At 39.8% G+C, this 18,918-nt stretch overlaps 2 protein-coding genes across 2 annotated transcripts; one reads left to right on the forward strand and one right to left on the reverse strand.

Annotated features, from left to right (window-relative positions):
• Window positions 1-17: 17 nt before the first annotated feature.
• Window positions 18-6,928, forward strand: LOC140234028 (uncharacterized). The gene is made up of 6 exons (XM_072314109.1): window positions 18-166; window positions 1,853-1,957; window positions 2,487-2,637; window positions 3,842-3,933; window positions 4,622-4,913; window positions 5,987-6,928. Exons 1-5 carry the CDS (start codon window positions 143-145, stop codon window positions 4,904-4,906), a joined length of 657 nt encoding a protein of 218 aa, XP_072170210.1. The 5' UTR covers window positions 18-142; the 3' UTR covers window positions 4,907-4,913; window positions 5,987-6,928.
• Window positions 6,929-15,054: 8,126 nt separating this feature from the next.
• LOC140233955 (uncharacterized) lies at window positions 15,055-18,659 on the reverse strand. The gene is made up of 4 exons (XM_072314043.1): window positions 17,835-18,659; window positions 16,610-16,721; window positions 15,892-15,904; window positions 15,055-15,202 (listed from the first exon to the last, which is right to left on the reverse strand). The coding sequence occupies exons 1-4, from the start codon at window positions 18,657-18,659 to the stop codon at window positions 15,055-15,057; spliced, it is 1,098 nt and encodes a 365-aa protein (XP_072170144.1).
• Between the last annotated feature and the right edge of the window lie 259 nt (window positions 18,660-18,918).

The following is an 18,918-nucleotide window of genomic DNA, read 5'->3' on the forward strand; positions in this document are numbered from 1 at the left end:
GTCTGCTGGTAAGTGTCTCACGGATACGCACGTCGTCTGCAGCATGCAGCGTAGTCTGCTGCCATCGCATCAACATCGCACGAGTTACGATATGGGGCTACTGTAGCTGCAACTAGCAAAAACAAAAGCAAAACAGAGCAAAATGGCAACGACAACGAAGCAGAGGGTATGATTCTTGTGAAGCATTTTAATTGCTCTTTCGTGGTCATTATTTAGTTTACAATTTACCCGATTCCGGTCGAAATCACTGGCAGTGATAGTCCGAATAACAACACAGTTCCCAGTCTATCCTTTGCACTCTCACGCTGATTGCTATTGCTGCGCTGCTGCACAACCTGTAACAATTGAACGAGTCTATTTGTGCTCAGCTCAGTCCCATATGTGTCAATGCATGTAGGACCTACGAGGCAATCCTGAGTTTTACTTTCCGTAACTAGGGAGTTAGGAAAGAGTTCTATATATATCCCACTAACCTACATTGTCCTATTTGTAGGATTAGGCCTAGCTGGGGTGGGGGCTATTTCTGATCCGCACAACCATAAAATTTTACATATGTCATAGGCCTATCAACCGGTAATAATTAATGATACCGGTACCCTACCCTGATCTGAAATCCATAAACTCTAATTTTACAGCTACACTATAACCCTTTTACTGCGCGCTGCGACCAGCCCCATACACATAGCATAATGCTATGCGTATGGGGCTGGTCGCAGTAAAAGTAACCCTAACCTAACCGCACCAGCGACCCCAAAACGTACTTGTCAGGTTAAAGTTAACCTAACCCCGAGACGCTCCTTGCCTTGTACACAGTTGTAAACCCTAGACCTCTAATCCTAAAGTCAACTCTTTTATCTGTTTATTAAATACGCGTAAAGGCACCTAACGACATAAACGTTATCAAGTCTACACCTCTTAGTCATATATTACATTGATAGATATCGCCTTTTTATTTTTCAACTTTACAATATGCATGCACTAGTGTACTTTCGCACCTGTTTGTCATTTGATCTCCAAACATTCACAAGATAGAAATCCAGAGACTCCAACTCTCCCGCCTTCAACGGGAGATCTCCCGCCGAAAGCCCATTTTTGCAAAATCTCCTGTTCTCCCCCTTGAGATTTAATTTCTCCCACTTGAAATGATTTCTTACTCTGTGTCATCGTATGTTGTAAAATAAGCCTTAGATATAGCACGAGATAACATCTAGGACCCTCGAGTTGGACCCCGGCAGCAAGGAACTTCGTGCTCATCAAGTTGGAGTCTCCCAATTGCTAAGGGTTTCAGGCGGGAGAATCTCCAGATCAGAAGGTGCTTGGGGTTGGAGTCTCTGGAAATCACCTTTTTTTTTCAACTTATAGGCATGCGCTGGTGTACTTTCGCACCTGTTTGTTATTTGATCTCCAAACATTCACAAACTCCTCACTCAATCCAACTAAACAGGGTGTGAAAGACCATCTAACGTTACATATAACCTCAGATCTAGGTTGTATGGAACTCTTGTAAAACTAGAAAGTGATTGGCTTTATATTGTCCGTAGTAGAAGGTATGCATACTGGTATACGCCAATATGGCTGTGCTAATAAAGTATAGAAGTATGAAATAATCTAGCCCAGCTAAAACCCAGGATTGAATTAGGTAAGAAACCCTATGAGTAGAGTCTAGTATAGCTAGTACCCGCTACCCAGGTACCGTACCAGTAGTGGAGACAGTCAGTAAGCGATACCTTGTATATAAATTAGTGGTTTTTTTTTTGTTTTTGTTTTTTTTTTTTTTTTTTTTTTTTAATTGTACGTTTTGATGGCATCTATAACTCGAGGCATAATTTATGTTATTCTGTTCATTAAACAGAAAAGGAAACACAACTTCAGCCAAGAAGAGATAGGGGCTCTTCTGACTTTCGTTCAGCAACATGCAACAAAGCTTTCCAGCAGGGCAGGCCATTGCTCAGGAAAAGTAAGTGACTTGTATATTGTGTGTTATACTCGGCTATGATGTTCAGCAAAAAAAGAAAAAAGGAAAAAGTGAATAGCTGATACTTCTTGTCCAAGTTTTGTGCTGTGATGACATGAAGGTTATGATTTAACATCATATACACCAGGATGGGATAGTTGTAAATTAAACAGGCTGCATCATCAGTGCCCTGCCTATCTGTAAATGATTGGTAGGCCTACTGCTGTTTTTGAAATGGTAACATTGAATTCCTTACATAGTGCAATTGTCTGTTCTTACATGTAATGGCCTACTTTGACAACTTTTAATGACAATAAAATTTAAAAATTATTGTTTTGCCTCAAAGAATATGTGGTAGGTGTGGTCAGTGTCGTAATTGTAGCCTGTAGACCCAAGCTTCTAGTGTAGTATGTAGAAATTGAAAGTGAAACTAACCTGCTAACCTCTATTCATCTGAGCATATTTTATGCAGAACTTCATGTGTGATTATAATTAATTAGTTGAGACATTGACCAGCTGCTCTAAATTGCAGATTGAAAGGAGAAAAAAGAAGTGCTGGTTAATGGCCACACGAGTCCTGCAGACTGCTGGTGGTCCAGTACGGACGTGGCGTGAGGTCAAAAAGAAGTGGCACGACCTGAAAAGCAGTGCTCTTCATTACAAAATGGAACTCGACAAAAAAGGTATGTGCAACCATCTGACCGTTTCCTTTTGTGTGATTATGCAGAGCCTATTAGTCTCAAAGCATATACTTTTAGTGATATATACTTGCATAGAGGAATACTATGATGATAATATCAGAAATACATGTAACCAAACTCATTGAACAATGAAACAGATGTTTTTGTATCAAATAATTCTTATATGTTCTTACTAGTGGTTTTACCAGAGCTGTACATGATTACATCTACTAAAGTCACAGAGAACCAAGTTATCCTGTTTAGGATATAGGCCTACTGTCCACTTAACTTCTTTTCCTGATTTACATATTAATGTATCCTCTTTGAAAATATAACTGGTAATGTTTTCATCATGCATCTCTTGAATTTGACATTATTGTATGTGTAACAGAACAGCTTGACCAAGCAGAATATGATTTTGAAGTTCTTTAACAAAAAAAAAAAAAAAATGGTGAGTAAATAGGATATTCCAAAACATATGCAAAAATCCTCCGCAACTGGCACAGAAAAAGCTGCCAGAATAAACAAATAGCTTTTAGCAACACATTTATACCAAGAATCTTTTGCATTATTTTCATGTGACCCTGGCTGTATCTTCACTTAAATTACAATTTGAAAACTACTGTATTACCCTTGTATTTCTCCAGTCTACGAGTCATACATATTTGTACAATATTTAGTTCAAATTTGCCTGTAACACTGGGTCTGTTTCAAACATCATTGCATTCAGATTCTTTCAAACATTTTTTTTTTCTTTTTAGACACAATATAGGAAGTGGTTCTTGATAATTTTGAACTTGAGCTTGATACTTTTGGACTCTGTGAAACAGTTTACTTTGAATGAACAATAGAACTTAAATAACTTTGATTACTGTATTAGAATGCATTTGATGTTAATTCGATATGTTGTATTTTGATTAAGCTGTTAGAATGTTCTTCAATTATATGATGAACCCAGGAGATTTGATCTTTTACAAATAGTCAAGCCATGCAACAGTTCTGTTACAATACCACACTTTTTAAAATGTAGTTTTAGATAAAAATTACTCAAACGCATAAACAATATTTCTGAGAGGGTTGAAGGTTGTCTCTGAACACCTTTGTCAGTGCAGTGTAGTGACTTACTGTACTTATACTATGCTACCAAATATACTCAAAATCATACCATTATCCAGTCACTCAAATTCATAATTTATCATTTATGCAGGAGAAGGAAATGTCCGTCATCACCGTCTGCATGAGTCGATCCTGGCCATTCTTTCTACACTACAAGCTGAGCCAATTCCCTCTTCAAGTGAGGTATTAGAAGCAACAATATATTATGAGTAGTTATGCTGCACATTCTTTATAGGTCACTTACAGATTGAGTCGTAATTGATGTGAGAGCCTACTGTATTTTAACCTATTGTTATCAATTGCATTAGGTACTTCCAAGTCAGGTCCTTGTACAGTGGACTCCCATTATGACGAAGTCCTTGGGACCGGTAGTTTTCTTTCATTATATCAAAATTTCGTTTTAATTGAACAAATGAACAATAAAAATACATAGAGTGGATAATGTTGCAGCCTGAATTTTGACTTCGTTGTAACCAGAATATTATTATAACAGTGTTGTAACGGGAGAGCACTATACACCTAAGATGTATGACCCTAGCCCGTTGAGGACAAGTCCCAAGTATACTCAGGTAAGTGTCTATGGGAAATGCGTGTTATAGTAAAACCAGCCCACCGTCAATGGAGTTAGAACATCGTCTCTTACTCTTTGTATTGCAAAGTCTTCATGAGCAAAATTTGGCTGTGAAGATTATACAAATCATTATTTTGTCGGCCTTATGCCACAAGGGCATCCCCTTCCCCTGTAATGCCAAAAGGGCACTGTCTAATAGTGTACAAAGTCTATAGCATTAAGGGCCTTTTGACATGTAACAGTGGAAGTGGTTTAAGGCCCTTTTGGCATAGGACCGACGATTTCATCAATATTTTGCAGGAGGATGAAATGGCTCCAGCTCTCTTTGATGACATGAGTGACGGCTCTTGGCTCCACGGTCCAGGGGAAGAGTCACCGGTGCGGTGTAAGACTGAAGAGTCCAGAATTAATAGTGCAACATCCTCAGTCCTTCCTCCCAAGTCTGCTCCTATGCCACCTTCCCAGGCATCTGCAGCAAGGAAAGTGCCAACATTGGAAGACTGTCATTACTTGATCCAGGAGCAAACATACATTCTCAGAGAAATCTCTAACAAGCTGGACATTGTCATTTCAAAACTGAAATAGAAACATGGTAGGCATGCCATTCTGTTTACTGTTTGATTCTGAAATGTTGAAATTCCTTATGTGAGGCATGTATGCAGTTTTCTTAAATCTTTATGTGCCACATTCGCATGCCCGACTCAGTCGACGACATGACAAGTTTGCATATTCTGCTCAAACGCACAAACCTGCCTAAACCAACTGATAAATCACTGAATGCCTCTGTACAATGAGAACATTTCTCGCAACTCCATTCTTGCCGCATGTAGCTTGCATTTTCTGTAGTGATTGACTATCATTGTGTGTTCTCAACTAGATTTGAGAGTAAACTCTAAGTTTCGGTCACTGTTTTGTGTGCAAATGTCATGCCTCTACAGTAATGCAGCTACTGGTTGTTTGAAAGAAAAACAGTCATAGCTTTGTCATCCAATTTATATCAAGCAAAGTTTGGTATTTTCTGTACAACTTTGCTCATTACATGTCATGGGTAACAAAAATTTATAAAAGTTACATAGATTTGATAAACAGAATGCTTTTAACAGAATGTTTTCCAAAAGCATGACTATGTTGCTGTCTTAGAATAATGTGGTACACAAGACTGGTGGTTAGCACCATGGCACATAAACATTTAATGACATTTTAGTAAGACTTGATTTATTTCCTAACAAGTGTTATGTAAAGTTTATATGCAAGGAAAGAACAAAACCACTTTTAGCTGATATTAGCATTAGTCTTTGAGGAATTATGTAGTTCAGTTAGAACTGTTTCATTAAATGTCCTAGGAAGTAGATTTGTACCTTTATGTCCGCTTCGGTGAAGAAGTTGTTGTTCTTGACACCCTTTACTGCAATACTGCATGGTAGCAGCAGCATCATCTTTAGTCCTTCCCTGTGGGAAGTCAGGATGACTTCAACTTCTGACAGACTTGCTAGTTCGGATGATTTTGGATAACAATTGGCACAAGCAAAAAAGATAACTACATAGAGTTTGGTTAATTCTTTAATTTTGTTTCATGCATAAGTTTATTGAATGTAACATCAATGTCATGGGGATGTCAACAACCAAAATAAGTTATAATAACTTCCATGTCTATTGACCTTGCAGTTGCCAAAAGATGTTATGCAGGATGCAAGAGGCCTCAATCATTGTACATGCTGTAGCTGGATTTAGAGTCTCAGCAAGGAGGTACTACATAGGTACTCTGGATAGCAAGGAGGTACTAATCGAGTGCATCCCTGGCCTTAGTCCAGGATAGATGAACATACCAAAAGAGATTCATGAAATGCCCATTGAGTATTTTAATCCACTCTCTCGTGCACTAGTGAGCTCTGTTTTGGAAAACTGTAAATATTTTCCGTATTTGTGACCACCCAGCTCTAATCCCACAAAAAGTCACAGATTAGGAGTCTCTGTAATGGATTGTTGTTGTTTTTTTCTCCTTGGATTTTTTCCCCATTTTGTCTAATAAACAGTGGGTATTAGACAAAGTTTGCATATCCCATCTGGAAGTAGATTAACTGATAATGAGGCTAAGTGGCAATTGGGCTAAATGGTCAGTGGAAGAACTGGTTGTAGACCAAATGGGATTAGACCATGTGGGTTGAGATTGAATGGCTATTAGACGAAGTGGGAGGAAACGTAGTGATAGATCACCGCTGACAATGTCCAGTATATTCTGATCACTTTTAGTCATGATTTTAGCATAATTCTAGTTTATTGTCCTGCAGTTAGGGTATTCCAATGCAATACAACATTACTTCTGTAACATACATATACGCTATATTGTTTGTGTTGTAAGCATAGAGATACATTTGTTCTTATATTTCTGTGGTTGTATGCCATTTTTCAAATTGCTCTGAGGTATTTCAATTATTAATTGAGGAAGAGGAAAAGCTTTTACATGTCCATTTTGTTCAATTCACAACTCATAGCTGACAGTGTTGTAGAGAATGTTTCCCAATCCTCTTCAGTGATGCGTGTATTTATTTATAGTCTGAGTGTACATAACATGTTGCAGTGTATAAAATCATGTTCTTTCCCATTGAACCGCCATTCTGCTTCAGTTCTTGAGTTTAGGAATGGCGTCATCAGCCAGGGCTTTTATCCATACAGTGCACTCCCGTTAAAACGAACAGGATAATAACAAAATTCCGGTTACAATGAATTAAAAACTCAGGCCGCAACATCGGCTCTGTGTATTTTTATTGTTTATTTGTTCGGTTCTAATGAGATTTCGATATAACAAAAGAAAACTGCCGGTCCTTAGGACTTCGTTATAACGGGAGTCCACTGTATCATGAATCTCATGTAAGTCGCATTTGCTGAAGCTAGCCTTGCTCACAGTCTCTAGAGACTGTACTGTTGGATGTGATTCGGGCGTCATGTGTGCCTCCCAGCCAGCGAGCCACCACATTGAAAACTGAGTGGTCTGCTTGGTGTTCACTGTGAATTTCCAGGCATTTTTGATGTGCATACACATGCTCATGCTCTCCCAGCTTGGAACCATTGCATTGGAGGCTCACCTGGGTGCGTGCAGATATCATGGCACGATCCTAGGGAATTTGACAATCCTGAAGAACGCTTCTAGTGTGGCTGTAACCTTTCATACTTGGGTCTTGGGAAGTCAATATACTGCAAGTGGACATGAAATGCAACCACAATTATTAAAAAAAAAAAAAAATCCATTTTGTTATACAGTATATAAGTATTACATGAATAATTGTCTAGTGTTTGATTTTGAATGCATAATTAGCCCAGGTACTGTTTCTTTCACCCAAGGCCGATGAAGTAGAATTGCTCAAGGACAGATTAATAGTGTGCATTTAGAATGTATATTGGCTAGAATAGTCCATGATGTGGAGAATCATTGAATTTATAACACTGATTTGTCTAGTAGGCTTGTAAAAATAGCCTCGAAATTAGGCTGGGAACAAGGGAACCAACAGGAGTAGATGCAGCGCAAAGAAAATTCTACCGTATACAAACTTGTACATGTACGTGTATTTGACATGCCATTTTTACTGCAGTGTCCATGGAGAATTAGCTCTTGTTTCCTCCAAAAAAGAATATGAAATACACAGGTCATATTCATGCGAAGATAGACTTTTTATTCATCATTATTCTTCTACCAGCTACAAAATCAGTCCTTGCCATTATTTCATCAAAATTGATAATCTTATTCCCTGCTTTGGACTGATTTACCATAACCAGTGGGTCTGCAGTTTGCCCAAATAATTACTATAATATTGAATTGTTCCCACATTTTTTTTTAACCACAGCCTGTACTCCCATCAGGGAAAACAGTTTACTGGACTTTTCATTATCATTCATTATCATTATTACTTCTTCTTTTTTTTTTTAGGGGGAGGGTGGGGGAGCAATGGTCATTCAAGCCTACACTCCTCCCACCCCCCCCCCCTCTCTCTCTCTCACACACACACACACACACACACACATCGTAATATGAATAACAATATTGGAACTATATTGATAATGCGAGGAGACTGCTTGTCGACAGTTTTTGCAAATTGGATATACACGATGTATGTACAGTTGTATGTACAGTTAAACTCGCCTAAGTCGACATCGCATATGTCGAATAATCGCGCAAGTCGATGATTTTAAAAAGTCCCGATTTTTCCCCATTGACTTACGTGTAATAATTCACTCACAAGTCGAATTTTGTAAGTCGAATACTTGCCTAAGTCGATGAAATTCCAAGAACACTTTCACGGAAAAACCATTAAATTCACTGTGCCTAAGTCGAATAAGATTTTATTGTGCAATGAATCACTGTCAAAATCACGAGACGCCAGTTTTTGTTTACGTAAGAACTAGCCCGACCAGACAGGTGACAAAAAATTGATCTAAAGTATCAAAATTCAAAGCGATCGCATGCGATTGTTGAACTCTCTTCGTGTTTGGAGGTCCGCTGGTACAGCCCTGTCGCGCTAGCGCTACGTACGTACAGCGACTTTGCTGTGTATAATTGTGCGTACAGCGACTGGGCTGTGTATAGTCTGTGTATGTTTGCAGTCTGCGCTGTGCAGTGGATGGATGAAGCTGCTGAGTTTTCAAAGCGGAAAGTTGGGGGAAAGTTACGGGCACGGGTAAATCAGAAGTACACCTCTACACGCATTTCAAGCCACGGTATGGTAAACTGGAATCAATCACTGCTCAAATATGGTTCATATTCACTTCCCCAAGGTTTAACAAGGGTGTAAAGTAATCGGACCTGTGCCAATGCTAATGCACTGTCCATGCAAAGTTAGCCGCGGCCCTGCCGGGCGACCCGTGCTGCGGCACACCTCTCCACCTGTCGGCTCCAGAGTAGACAACATACATGTACATTATACATAATGTACGTGTGGTGTGACTGTTGTTAAGTCGATTTTTTCGACTTACGCACAAGTCGAAACTCGCCTAAGTCGATGTGTTTTGCTCAGTCCCGAGAAGATCGACTTATGCGAGTTTAACTGTATTATACAATGTATATGTATATATAAATTATATACATATACAATGTATGTATAATTATGTAATTTATATATTATATAGTAATTATATTATGTATTATATAGCAATGTGTGCGCGCCTGTGTGGTGTGTGTGTGCGTGTGCTTGTGTGTGTATGTATAAGTTTTGTACACATTACATGTTTAGGCCATTGCATGTTTGCTTTCTCCTCAAGATGAGCACATCAATTCAAGATCCTCTCATTACACACACCATGCACTTACAAATCGGAGTGCCGATAATCAAGACACGACACCCATCCATTGCGATTGATACATTCTAATTTATTTCAGCATCTCCTTTTCCTGAGGAGCAGCAAAAATAGAGAATAAATCCACATAAAATATAGAAACACCCTTACGAAAAAGTCCTGTGGTACTCCTGTTGTAATTACCACAGGACGGTACCACAGGACAGTACCACAGGAAAGTACCACAGGACAGTACCACAGGTATTGTCCTGTGGTATTTTGGGACATACCACAGGACAGTACCACAGGAATTCCTGTGGTATTTTGGGACGTACCACAGGGCAGTACCACAGGAAAGTACCACAGGACCGGTACCACAGAACAGTACCACAGGACAGTACCACAGGAATTCCTGTGGTATTTTGGGACGTACCACAGGGCAGTACCACAGGAATTCCTGTGGTATTTTGGGACGTACCACAGGGCAGTACCACAGGATTAGTACCACAGAACAGTACCACAGGAACTGTCCTATGGTATTTTGGGACAGTACCACAGGACAGTACCACAGGTCGATCATTACCACACAGCATTACCACAGGGCAGTACCACACAGCATTTCCATGGTACCACAGGAGAGTACCACACAAGATAGATCGAAAAAAAAAAAAATCTGGGAGACTTTTAGCCACATTTCAAGGAATATTTCTGATAGGTGAGTGATGGATTTAAGGACAAACATGGCCCTACTTAATAACCTGTCCTACTCCTAACATATAACCTCAAACGAGAATCTAATGGCCAAGTGCCAATCTAGTCCTGTAATAGATCTATATAGTCATATTCTATTCCTAGGTAGGCATCGACTCTCTCAGTACATATATATATGGCCGTCTATCCGTAAAGCATTAAGGCATGGTTACTAACTCGATTATACTTTATTATCAAGATGTGAAATTACACTTTCATAACAATATCTATGATATTGGGAATAACATAACATAATTAGACAATCTTTCATAAAGTTCAAAGTAAGTTCCATCATTAATACTTTGACTTTTTAAGTCATATATGTATTTTCTGAAATCTAGAGTGCTTTTATGAATATTCATGAGCTATGTAAAAATTTGTACCACAGGAGTACCAGAGGAGTACCACAGAAGTCCTTATGAAATTTCTCATGCTTTACATCAGCACTTTCACTAAATAGGTAATACTGTAGGAGTATAGGACAGGATAAGTAATGGCAAATCAATTGTTATAATTCACAGCATAACTCATCTATCAATTAATTGAGAAATACTAATATGTGCTTTTTTGTTTGTATTTTTGTTATAAATTTCAGTTGATTCTGCCTTACAATTTTCCTGTGTGGTACTCCTGTGTGGTACTGCTGTTTGATATTCTCCTGATGTGATAGTCCTCTGGTATAAAATGTTAAGAAAAAAAAAAGAATATCGTGTAGCATTTTTCTGTGGTACTTACGAATTTAATTTGCTGTGTGGTACTTCGGTGTGGAATAGCACCATATTATGATTTTCCTGTGGGATTTTGGACAGTTCCTGTGGTACTCTCCTGTGGTATACTTCGAAAATTACCACAGGAATTCCTGTCGTACTGTCCTGTGGTACGTCCCAAAATTCCAAAGGACAATTCGTGTGGTACTGTCCTGTGGTACGTCCCAAAATACCACAGGACAAGTCATGTGGTACTGTCCTGTGGTACTTTCCTGTGTTATTGTCCTGTGGTACTGCCCTGTGGTACTGCCCTGTGGTACTGTCCTGTGGTACGTCCCAAAATACCACAGGACAAGTCGTGTGGTACTGTCCTGTGGTACTATCCCGTGGTACTATCCTGTGGTACGTCCCAAAATACCACAGGACAAGTCGTGTGGTACTGTACTGTGGTACTATCCTGTGGTACTGTCCTGTGGTACTGCCCTGTGGTATGTCCCAAAATACCACAGGACAAGTCGTGTGGTACTGTCCTGTGGTACTATCCTGTGGTACTTTCCTGTGGTACTGTCCTGTGGTACTGCCCTGTGGTACTGTCCTGTGGTACGTCCCAAAATACCACAGGACAAGTCGTGAGGTACTGTCCTGTGGTAATATCCTGTGGTACTGTCCTGTGGTACGTCCCAAAATACCACAGGATAATTCCTGTGGTACTGTCCTGCGGTATGTCCCAAAATACCACAGGACAAGTCGTGTGGTACTGTCCTGTGGTACTTTCCTGTGGTACTGCCCTGTGGTACTTTCCTGTGGTACTGTCCTGTGGTACGTCCCAAAATACCACAGGACGAGTTGTGTGGTACTATCCTGTGGTACTATCCCGTGGTACTTTCCTGTGGTACTGTCCTGTGGTACTGCCCTGTGGTACGTCCCAAAATACCACAGGACAAGTCGTGTGGTACTGTCCTGTGGTACTATCCTGTGGTACATTCCTGTGGTACTGCCCTGTGGTACGTCCCAAAATACCACAGGACAAGTCGTGTGGTACTGTCCTGTGGTACTATCCTGTGGTACATTCCTGTGGTACTGTCCTGTGGTACTGTCCTGTGGTACTGCCCTGTGGTACTGTCCTGTGGTACGTCCCAAAATACCACAGGCCAAGTCGTGAGGTACTGTCCTGTGGTACTATCCTGTGGTACTGTCCTGTGGTACGTCCCAAAATACCACAGGACAATTCCTGTGGTACTGTCCTGTGGTACTATCCTGTGGTACTTTCCTGTGGTACTTTCCTGTGGTACTGTCCTGTGGAACTGCCCTGTGGTGCTGTCCTGTGGTACGTCCAAAAATACCACAGAACAAGTCGTGTGGTGCTGTCCTGTGGTACTGTTGTGTGGTATACATCCCAAAATACAACAGGACAATTTGTGTGTATACTGTCTTGTGGTACTGTCCTGTGGAACTTTCCTGTGGTAATGTCCTGTGGTACTGCCCTGTGGTACATCCCAGAGTACCACACGATCCTGTGACACAGTACCACACAGTTCCTGTGTTAACATATATTTGTGTGGTACATTGTGTGGTACCAACCAGTACCACAGGGAGTACCACATGAGCCTGTAAAACAGTACCACACAGTTCCTGTGGTAACATTTATTTATGTGGTACATTGTGTGGTACTGACAAGTACTACAGGGAGTACCCTACAAGCCTGTGGTACAGTACCACACAGTTCCTGTGGTAACATTACAAGTGTGTGGTACATTGTGTTGTACCGACAAGTACCACAGGGAGTACCACAGGACTTTTTTGTTAGGGCACTATTGTCTCTGTGTGTAAAGCCACATGTGACCAATACCGTTTAGAAAATCACCAGTGAATCAGCATTCTACAAGTTTCCTAATAAAACGGCAACTGCTGGAGAAATTTATAGAGTAAAAATGGAATGTTAGAAATTTAATCCAAATTGGACACAAGATGCTGTTTCAGATCTTTTCTTGAAGCAGGGATATGTTAGTAAGTACTTTTCTTTTTCGTTTACAGCGTGACCCCCACAGCCCGGCCAATGCAGGTTATTGTATAATCAACCGTGAATCAACGTCCTAGATTGAAGTTCTACAAATCCAAGTTTTTACTTGATAATGTGGGGGAGGGGGAAACTTTCTAAATGACTTAGCAGGTCTTTGAAATTATTACCCAAGCATGTTATGATAAGTGACGAGAATTTATTACTGAATAAATTCACCAAGTTCTATAGGACTCCATTTTATTGACAATTGCGACTTATCATAGAAGTCGCACATAAACCACAATAGTAAAATTGTTATCAAGGAAAAATGCCCCGTCACTGACCAGGCACGCTAACCTAGAAACATTAAACCGCACATTACTTGAATATGAGACCATTCTGAAGCAAATAATTTTCACACAACAATAGATATATAATGTACTCTTAAATGAATCCCACAAGGATTGGAACAATCATCCCTCAGCATTTCCACTGATCAGTTACTAGCCTTTCCCTTTAAATTATATCATTTCCCGCCAATTATTCCAGTGAATGTGTATTTTCTCAGCTTTCATTTCTCCACAACTGAACTACAGTACAATGTACAATGTATTTTTGCATTGGGAATATTGTGGGGAAACCCTATCAGACGAACCCCTCATTATTACCAACAACAACAGCAACAACAACCAAATGTTATTCGACTTATTAATCTCCCCCAAATATATTGTTTTGCAAGAATACGATCGTTAAATTCAATAAATGTTTAGAATCACGGAATAGTTATGTAGGCCTACCGGTGCCCTTATACTCGGCAAGTCAAGCTGTCACGTGCAGTTCTGGTTCGTGATGATATTCTCGTAATATTGCCGCGGAGTTTAGTACGATTTTTTTTTAATAAAAACATGTCACCAGGCCTTATCAAAAGATTATGTCAGGATTAAAAATCAATGCCTGTGTGTGTGATTGTGTATCCTTATGTGTTTGTGTGGGGCATTATCAAGTACAGACAAATATCATTTTTTCTTAATTAAAATTGTCAAATATTGACCTCACTTGGACCCCCCCCCCCAAGAAAAATTATCATAATAATAATGATAATAATTACACAAACTGCGTGTTATAGTACGCTAATACACACACTCGCCGTCTAATTTGTGTAAATCTTAAAATCACGTGTTTGTATAAGAAGAATAATAACAATAAATAGATAAAATCAATAGAAAAAGGCAATGACTAGTTCAACCCGCCAAACTCTCTATTCATGGAAACATTAATTATTGTGAGAGAGTCATGTTAGCAAAATGAGATGAAAGACGAAGGTATTCCTTTTCGCTTCCTGTATACAAGCGTATAACCATAATTATGCGCAAGTTATTTGAATTTAAAATAGAGTTTACATTCAAGTAAAGTAGAAACTTTCTATTTCAGATAGCGATGAATCAAAGGTTGCAAGTTTTCTTGCAACCTTTCCAGCCCGACGGGGTAAATTAAGATTAATTAATTGAAACTGGCCATAGGCCTATACTAACTCATCAATATCTCTATTTCTAATACACTGTATTATATGCCAGAGAATGTCTTTCTCCGGTTGAACCAGCGCAGGAAAGAGATTCCAAAGCCAGTGACTCTTCAAAGATTAAAATTGTTTTAAATAGATAATAATGTTGTAAGAACTATTATGCTAAAATCATGGAGCTGCGACGAAACTAGCTCCATGCTACGATGAAGTAACATCGATTGCTCACGATGATTGAAAGAGGTCACTGAAATGTTAAGGCGGGAAGCCGCTCCATGCTCAATCAGTTGTCAATCATTCATGCAATTTCTAATGCTCCAACAGTTGATAACCATGCATATGGTGGCATTTCGCCGCCTATTTCTGCCGGAGGGGACACGGGACTGCGCTTTGATAACCGTAGAGCATAGTAAAAAATCAGTGATCACAGAACATCAATCGTAATACTATGATGTATCCAACACGTACGGTTGTTTTCGCGCTCTCCTATACTTCAATCTACGTCTGTGTTATAACTTGGCCGTTGCCTGCCAGGGCGGTTGTCAGGGCGACGGGGTTTCCGCACAGATTCGCCTCCTCGAACAGATCCTGCATCATTGACACCGTTCTCTACAGATTCAGCGGCAGTAGCATCTAAGGACCTGTTGTATGGATGTATAAACGTGAGATTAATTTCATCCTATGAATAGATGAATTGAGTCAGACAGATACTCGTGTTTACGCACTGATGTATATCACCAACGATGCAGTTGAACTGATATAAAGATTTAGGCACATGTAAGATGTATGTAGGTTCTGTATTACTGCAACTATACTATTAAATTGATGATTAATGCTATTAGCAATGATACTACTAATTAATGTTACTATTGATTAATGCTACTAGTTATATATATTTGTGTGTGTGTGTGTTTGTGTGTGTTGTGTGTGTGTGTGTGTGTGTGTGTGTGTGTGTGTGTGTGTGTGTGATACCAGGAAAACATAGTGGCGAATCCAGGCGGGGTTGCACCGCCCACCCCCCCCCTCCCCTTTATTTTTGTTAAAACAAAAGAAATACAGAGAAAAAATGGGGGGCTCGTGCGCCCCCTTTAACTTTGTAACGGCGCCACATTTTACGGAATGTCGGGATCCGTCCCTGAAACATGATATCAGTGCGTTAACATGAATGATAAGGATAGGATTGTGAAGACATGTTTATATCTCCTATGTTTCAGCATGATGTTGGTTAACATTCAGTCTGTGTCAATTGCCAATGGGTCGATATGATAATCATAATCACATGTTTGGAGGTAATAGGAATCAAGGCAACTAGGGGGAACAGTTTACTTACTTTTTGGGAGTTCCTTTGATAGCATTGGATAATAGAAAAGAAAAGAACAGATGATAGTGTTTGCTACATTGTATATCAGCATCTAATAAGTGCGGGCATTGAATGGGCAATATCCCTTTGCGTGTCACATCATAATAATTATCTGTCCATATAGGAATGCATGTGAAATTTGAGCACACCTGACTCATTGGCACAAAAAAAAAAGGATTAACTCATCCTTGTTGGTGCACCACATTCGGAAAACAGCCATTCAGCAATTAGAGTATATACAGAGTATAAGAGTAGAGTAAAATAATACATATAAGGGAAGACAAGGTATGATCCGAATTAAAAATAAAAAAAAACAAGAAAAGCTCCATGTTTTCGTTTTCCAGTAGCTTGCCAAAAGCACGCGACTGACAGATATATACACCCTCATTCTATCCAACCTCAAATATTGAAAGCATAAAATGAAATGAAGTGCAAGTATTGTTTAAAACAGCTTTTAAACGTTGATTTTGTCAAGTTTAAAGTTGGTTTTCTCCGTTTCCAATCATGAGATCAAAAGTGGCATAAAGAAAGTCAACAGGATCCCGAGCATAGATACTTAGGCATAATCATAAACGAGTGTATAAAGACAAAAGTTATGTGTGATCCCGCCTAGATTATTATCGTCTTTACCCATGTGGTTGGCGGGAAGTTTAAACTGGTGAATGTTCTTTAATCTTGTTCTACGGACCTTCAATGATGACGCGGAACGTGTTCCCGTTCAAGTTGCGATCGAACGATTCCCCGAGCGAGCTCCCGGAATCGTCTGAAAGAATTCCGGGGTCATCTTCGTCTATATCAGACTGCAGGATTGGATTGTTATGACAATATAATAATAATTACAATGATAATAATGTAAAAATAATAATAATTATAATAATTATAATAATAATAATAGTAATAATAATAATGATAACATTAATATTGATAATAATAACAATAATAATAATAATAATAATGATAATAATAATAATAATAATAATAAAATAACCATAACAATAAAAAGAATGATAATAATAACACTTCAGTTAAGAGACATAGCGGTCATATACTGCCCTTTATCAAGCTGGACATGCTTCTGAAATGCCTGTTCCACGGCCGTACTAGAGAATACGAGTTTCCGTTGGTGAGAGGGGCCGACCTACGCTCTATCATACTCGTACACGTATAAAATGTTTGTACTTCTATGATTCTGCTTCTTTTACTAGCAATAAAGAATCTACTGCCAGCAAAGGGTTGTATGCATATTCCCACTGTCGTGGTTTGTCCTGTGTTCAGTTCATCTTCGAAAACAAACACCCATGTAATATATTGATATCTGGCACGACTCTCGCGTTTCGGCCGTGATGAAAAACAAAATAGTCTGCATACCCTTTAGTCTATTATTTTATATTCATATTGACCTTTTTTCATTTCTCATCAGTTCAATTTGATTTGATTGGATTGGATTTCTGGATTGTTCACAAAGTCAATACGTGTATAACGGAACGAACGATTTTACAATAATAGTCATCCATTCGACAATATACGTTACGTATACTAATCATTACACGATCGAATGTAAAATCATGGATTTTACCAGTTCTATTCCAAATGTTTCCGATATGGATTAAGGAATAACTTCAGAGACGTCACCAATCAAATGAGGACTAGATGATAATTCTTGCCAGAAATTTGTGTTCAAATTTTGATAGCTTACACACTAGTCTTGTGAAGAAAATTAACAGCAGTCTTGGGCGTCGAAATGTAGGAATAACAAAAATTAGCAGAGTATACAGTGTATCATTGCTTTGGTTTCAATGTGGAAGCGGATATTATAATTATCAGCTTATCAATTAGACTGCATTATTATATGGGATTCTGTTATGATTTCCACAAAGCTGGTTTCTAGGCAACAACCGCGACAAACAACTTACCACGTTGAGGTCTGCAGCTGCGCCGGAAGGGGTGCTGTACATTTCATAGTACCTTTCGATGCTGGAAGGCCCTCTACGGCAAACCTCGATGGGCGGATACACCAGGGGGTTGCCGTCCAAGTTTGACGAGTGGCTGTGCTCAGCCCAGTCCAGCTTCAGCAGGCGACCAATGCCTCGTGGCAGAGTGGTCAGGCGGTTCATACCTAGCCAAAGGTTGCGCAAGTTCGAGCATTTGCCTATTGACTCGGGGAGTTCCTCAAGGAGATTGTACAGCATCAACAGCGCCTCCAAGTTTGAGAGTTCGCCAATTCGATCCGATACTTTGAGGATCTTGTTATCGCTCACATCTATGAACTCGAGCTGCTTCAAGTCAAAGACGGCCTCTGGGATCTCCTCGTAGTAGTTGTTAGCCAGATGCAAACTCTTCAGCTGCTGGAGTTCCCTGAAGTCACTCGGAAGAGTTGTTAGGAGGTTGTTGCTTAGCACCAATCTCTCTAGCTGCACCAGCTGACAGACTGACGCATGCAGCTCGGTCAGTTCGTTGGTGTCCAGGCACAGCACGCGCAGGTTGACCAACCGCTGGATGTCACGGGGCACAGAGTGGAGCCGGAAGAACAAACATGACTTCCGGTCGGGACTGAGGGCGAGATACTCCAGGTCGGTCAGTTCGAACAGTTCCCGCGGGAGGTCTTCCAATTCCCGACCACCCAGTTTCAACCGTTTCATGCCGAATGCCGGATCATGGTCCACTAGAAGTCGTAGCTTGGTTGATGACGCACCATACCCCAAGCTCCTCTTGTTTCGAGGAGTTGAAAAGTTGGACATATCGTTTTCTGAAGACAATACAAGCAAAGAAATGATTAGAAGACTCAAATCAGAATGCCAGTGTTTCTATCAAGGATTATCCCAGATTTACATCCACGGCAATGCATATTTCATTTGACATACATTGTACGACCGCAGAGTAACAGACTGCAGACAATCCTATAGATTCAGAGAACCTGCATCGAAGGACGTATTGTGACGACATAATACCACGAACAAAATGAAGCCATTTCAAGGCTTGAATAAAGTAAAGTCCACG

Source organism: Diadema setosum, chromosome 10 (genome assembly GCF_964275005.1).
Source record: "Diadema setosum chromosome 10, eeDiaSeto1, whole genome shotgun sequence".
Classification (NCBI taxonomy): Eukaryota; Metazoa; Echinodermata; class Echinoidea; order Diadematoida; family Diadematidae; genus Diadema; species Diadema setosum.

Bases quoted from the DNA above. Each gene is read 5' to 3' on its own strand.
- LOC140234028 (XM_072314109.1), top strand. From the start codon at position 143: ATGGCAACGACAACGAAGCAGAGG. The intron at 167-1,852 runs GTATGATTCTTG...TTCATTAAACAG, and splicing joins CAACGACAACGAAGCAGAGG to AAAAGGAAACACAACTTCAG. The intron at 1,958-2,486 runs GTAAGTGACTTG...TCTAAATTGCAG, and splicing joins CAGGCCATTGCTCAGGAAAA to ATTGAAAGGAGAAAAAAGAA.
- LOC140233955 (XM_072314043.1), bottom strand. From the start codon at position 18,659: ATGTCCAACTTTTCAACTCCTCGAAACAAGAGGAGCTTGGGGTATGGT. The intron at 16,722-17,834 runs GTAAGTTGTTTG...CCAATCCTGCAG, and splicing joins CAGCTGCAGACCTCAACGTG to TCTGATATAGACGAAGATGA.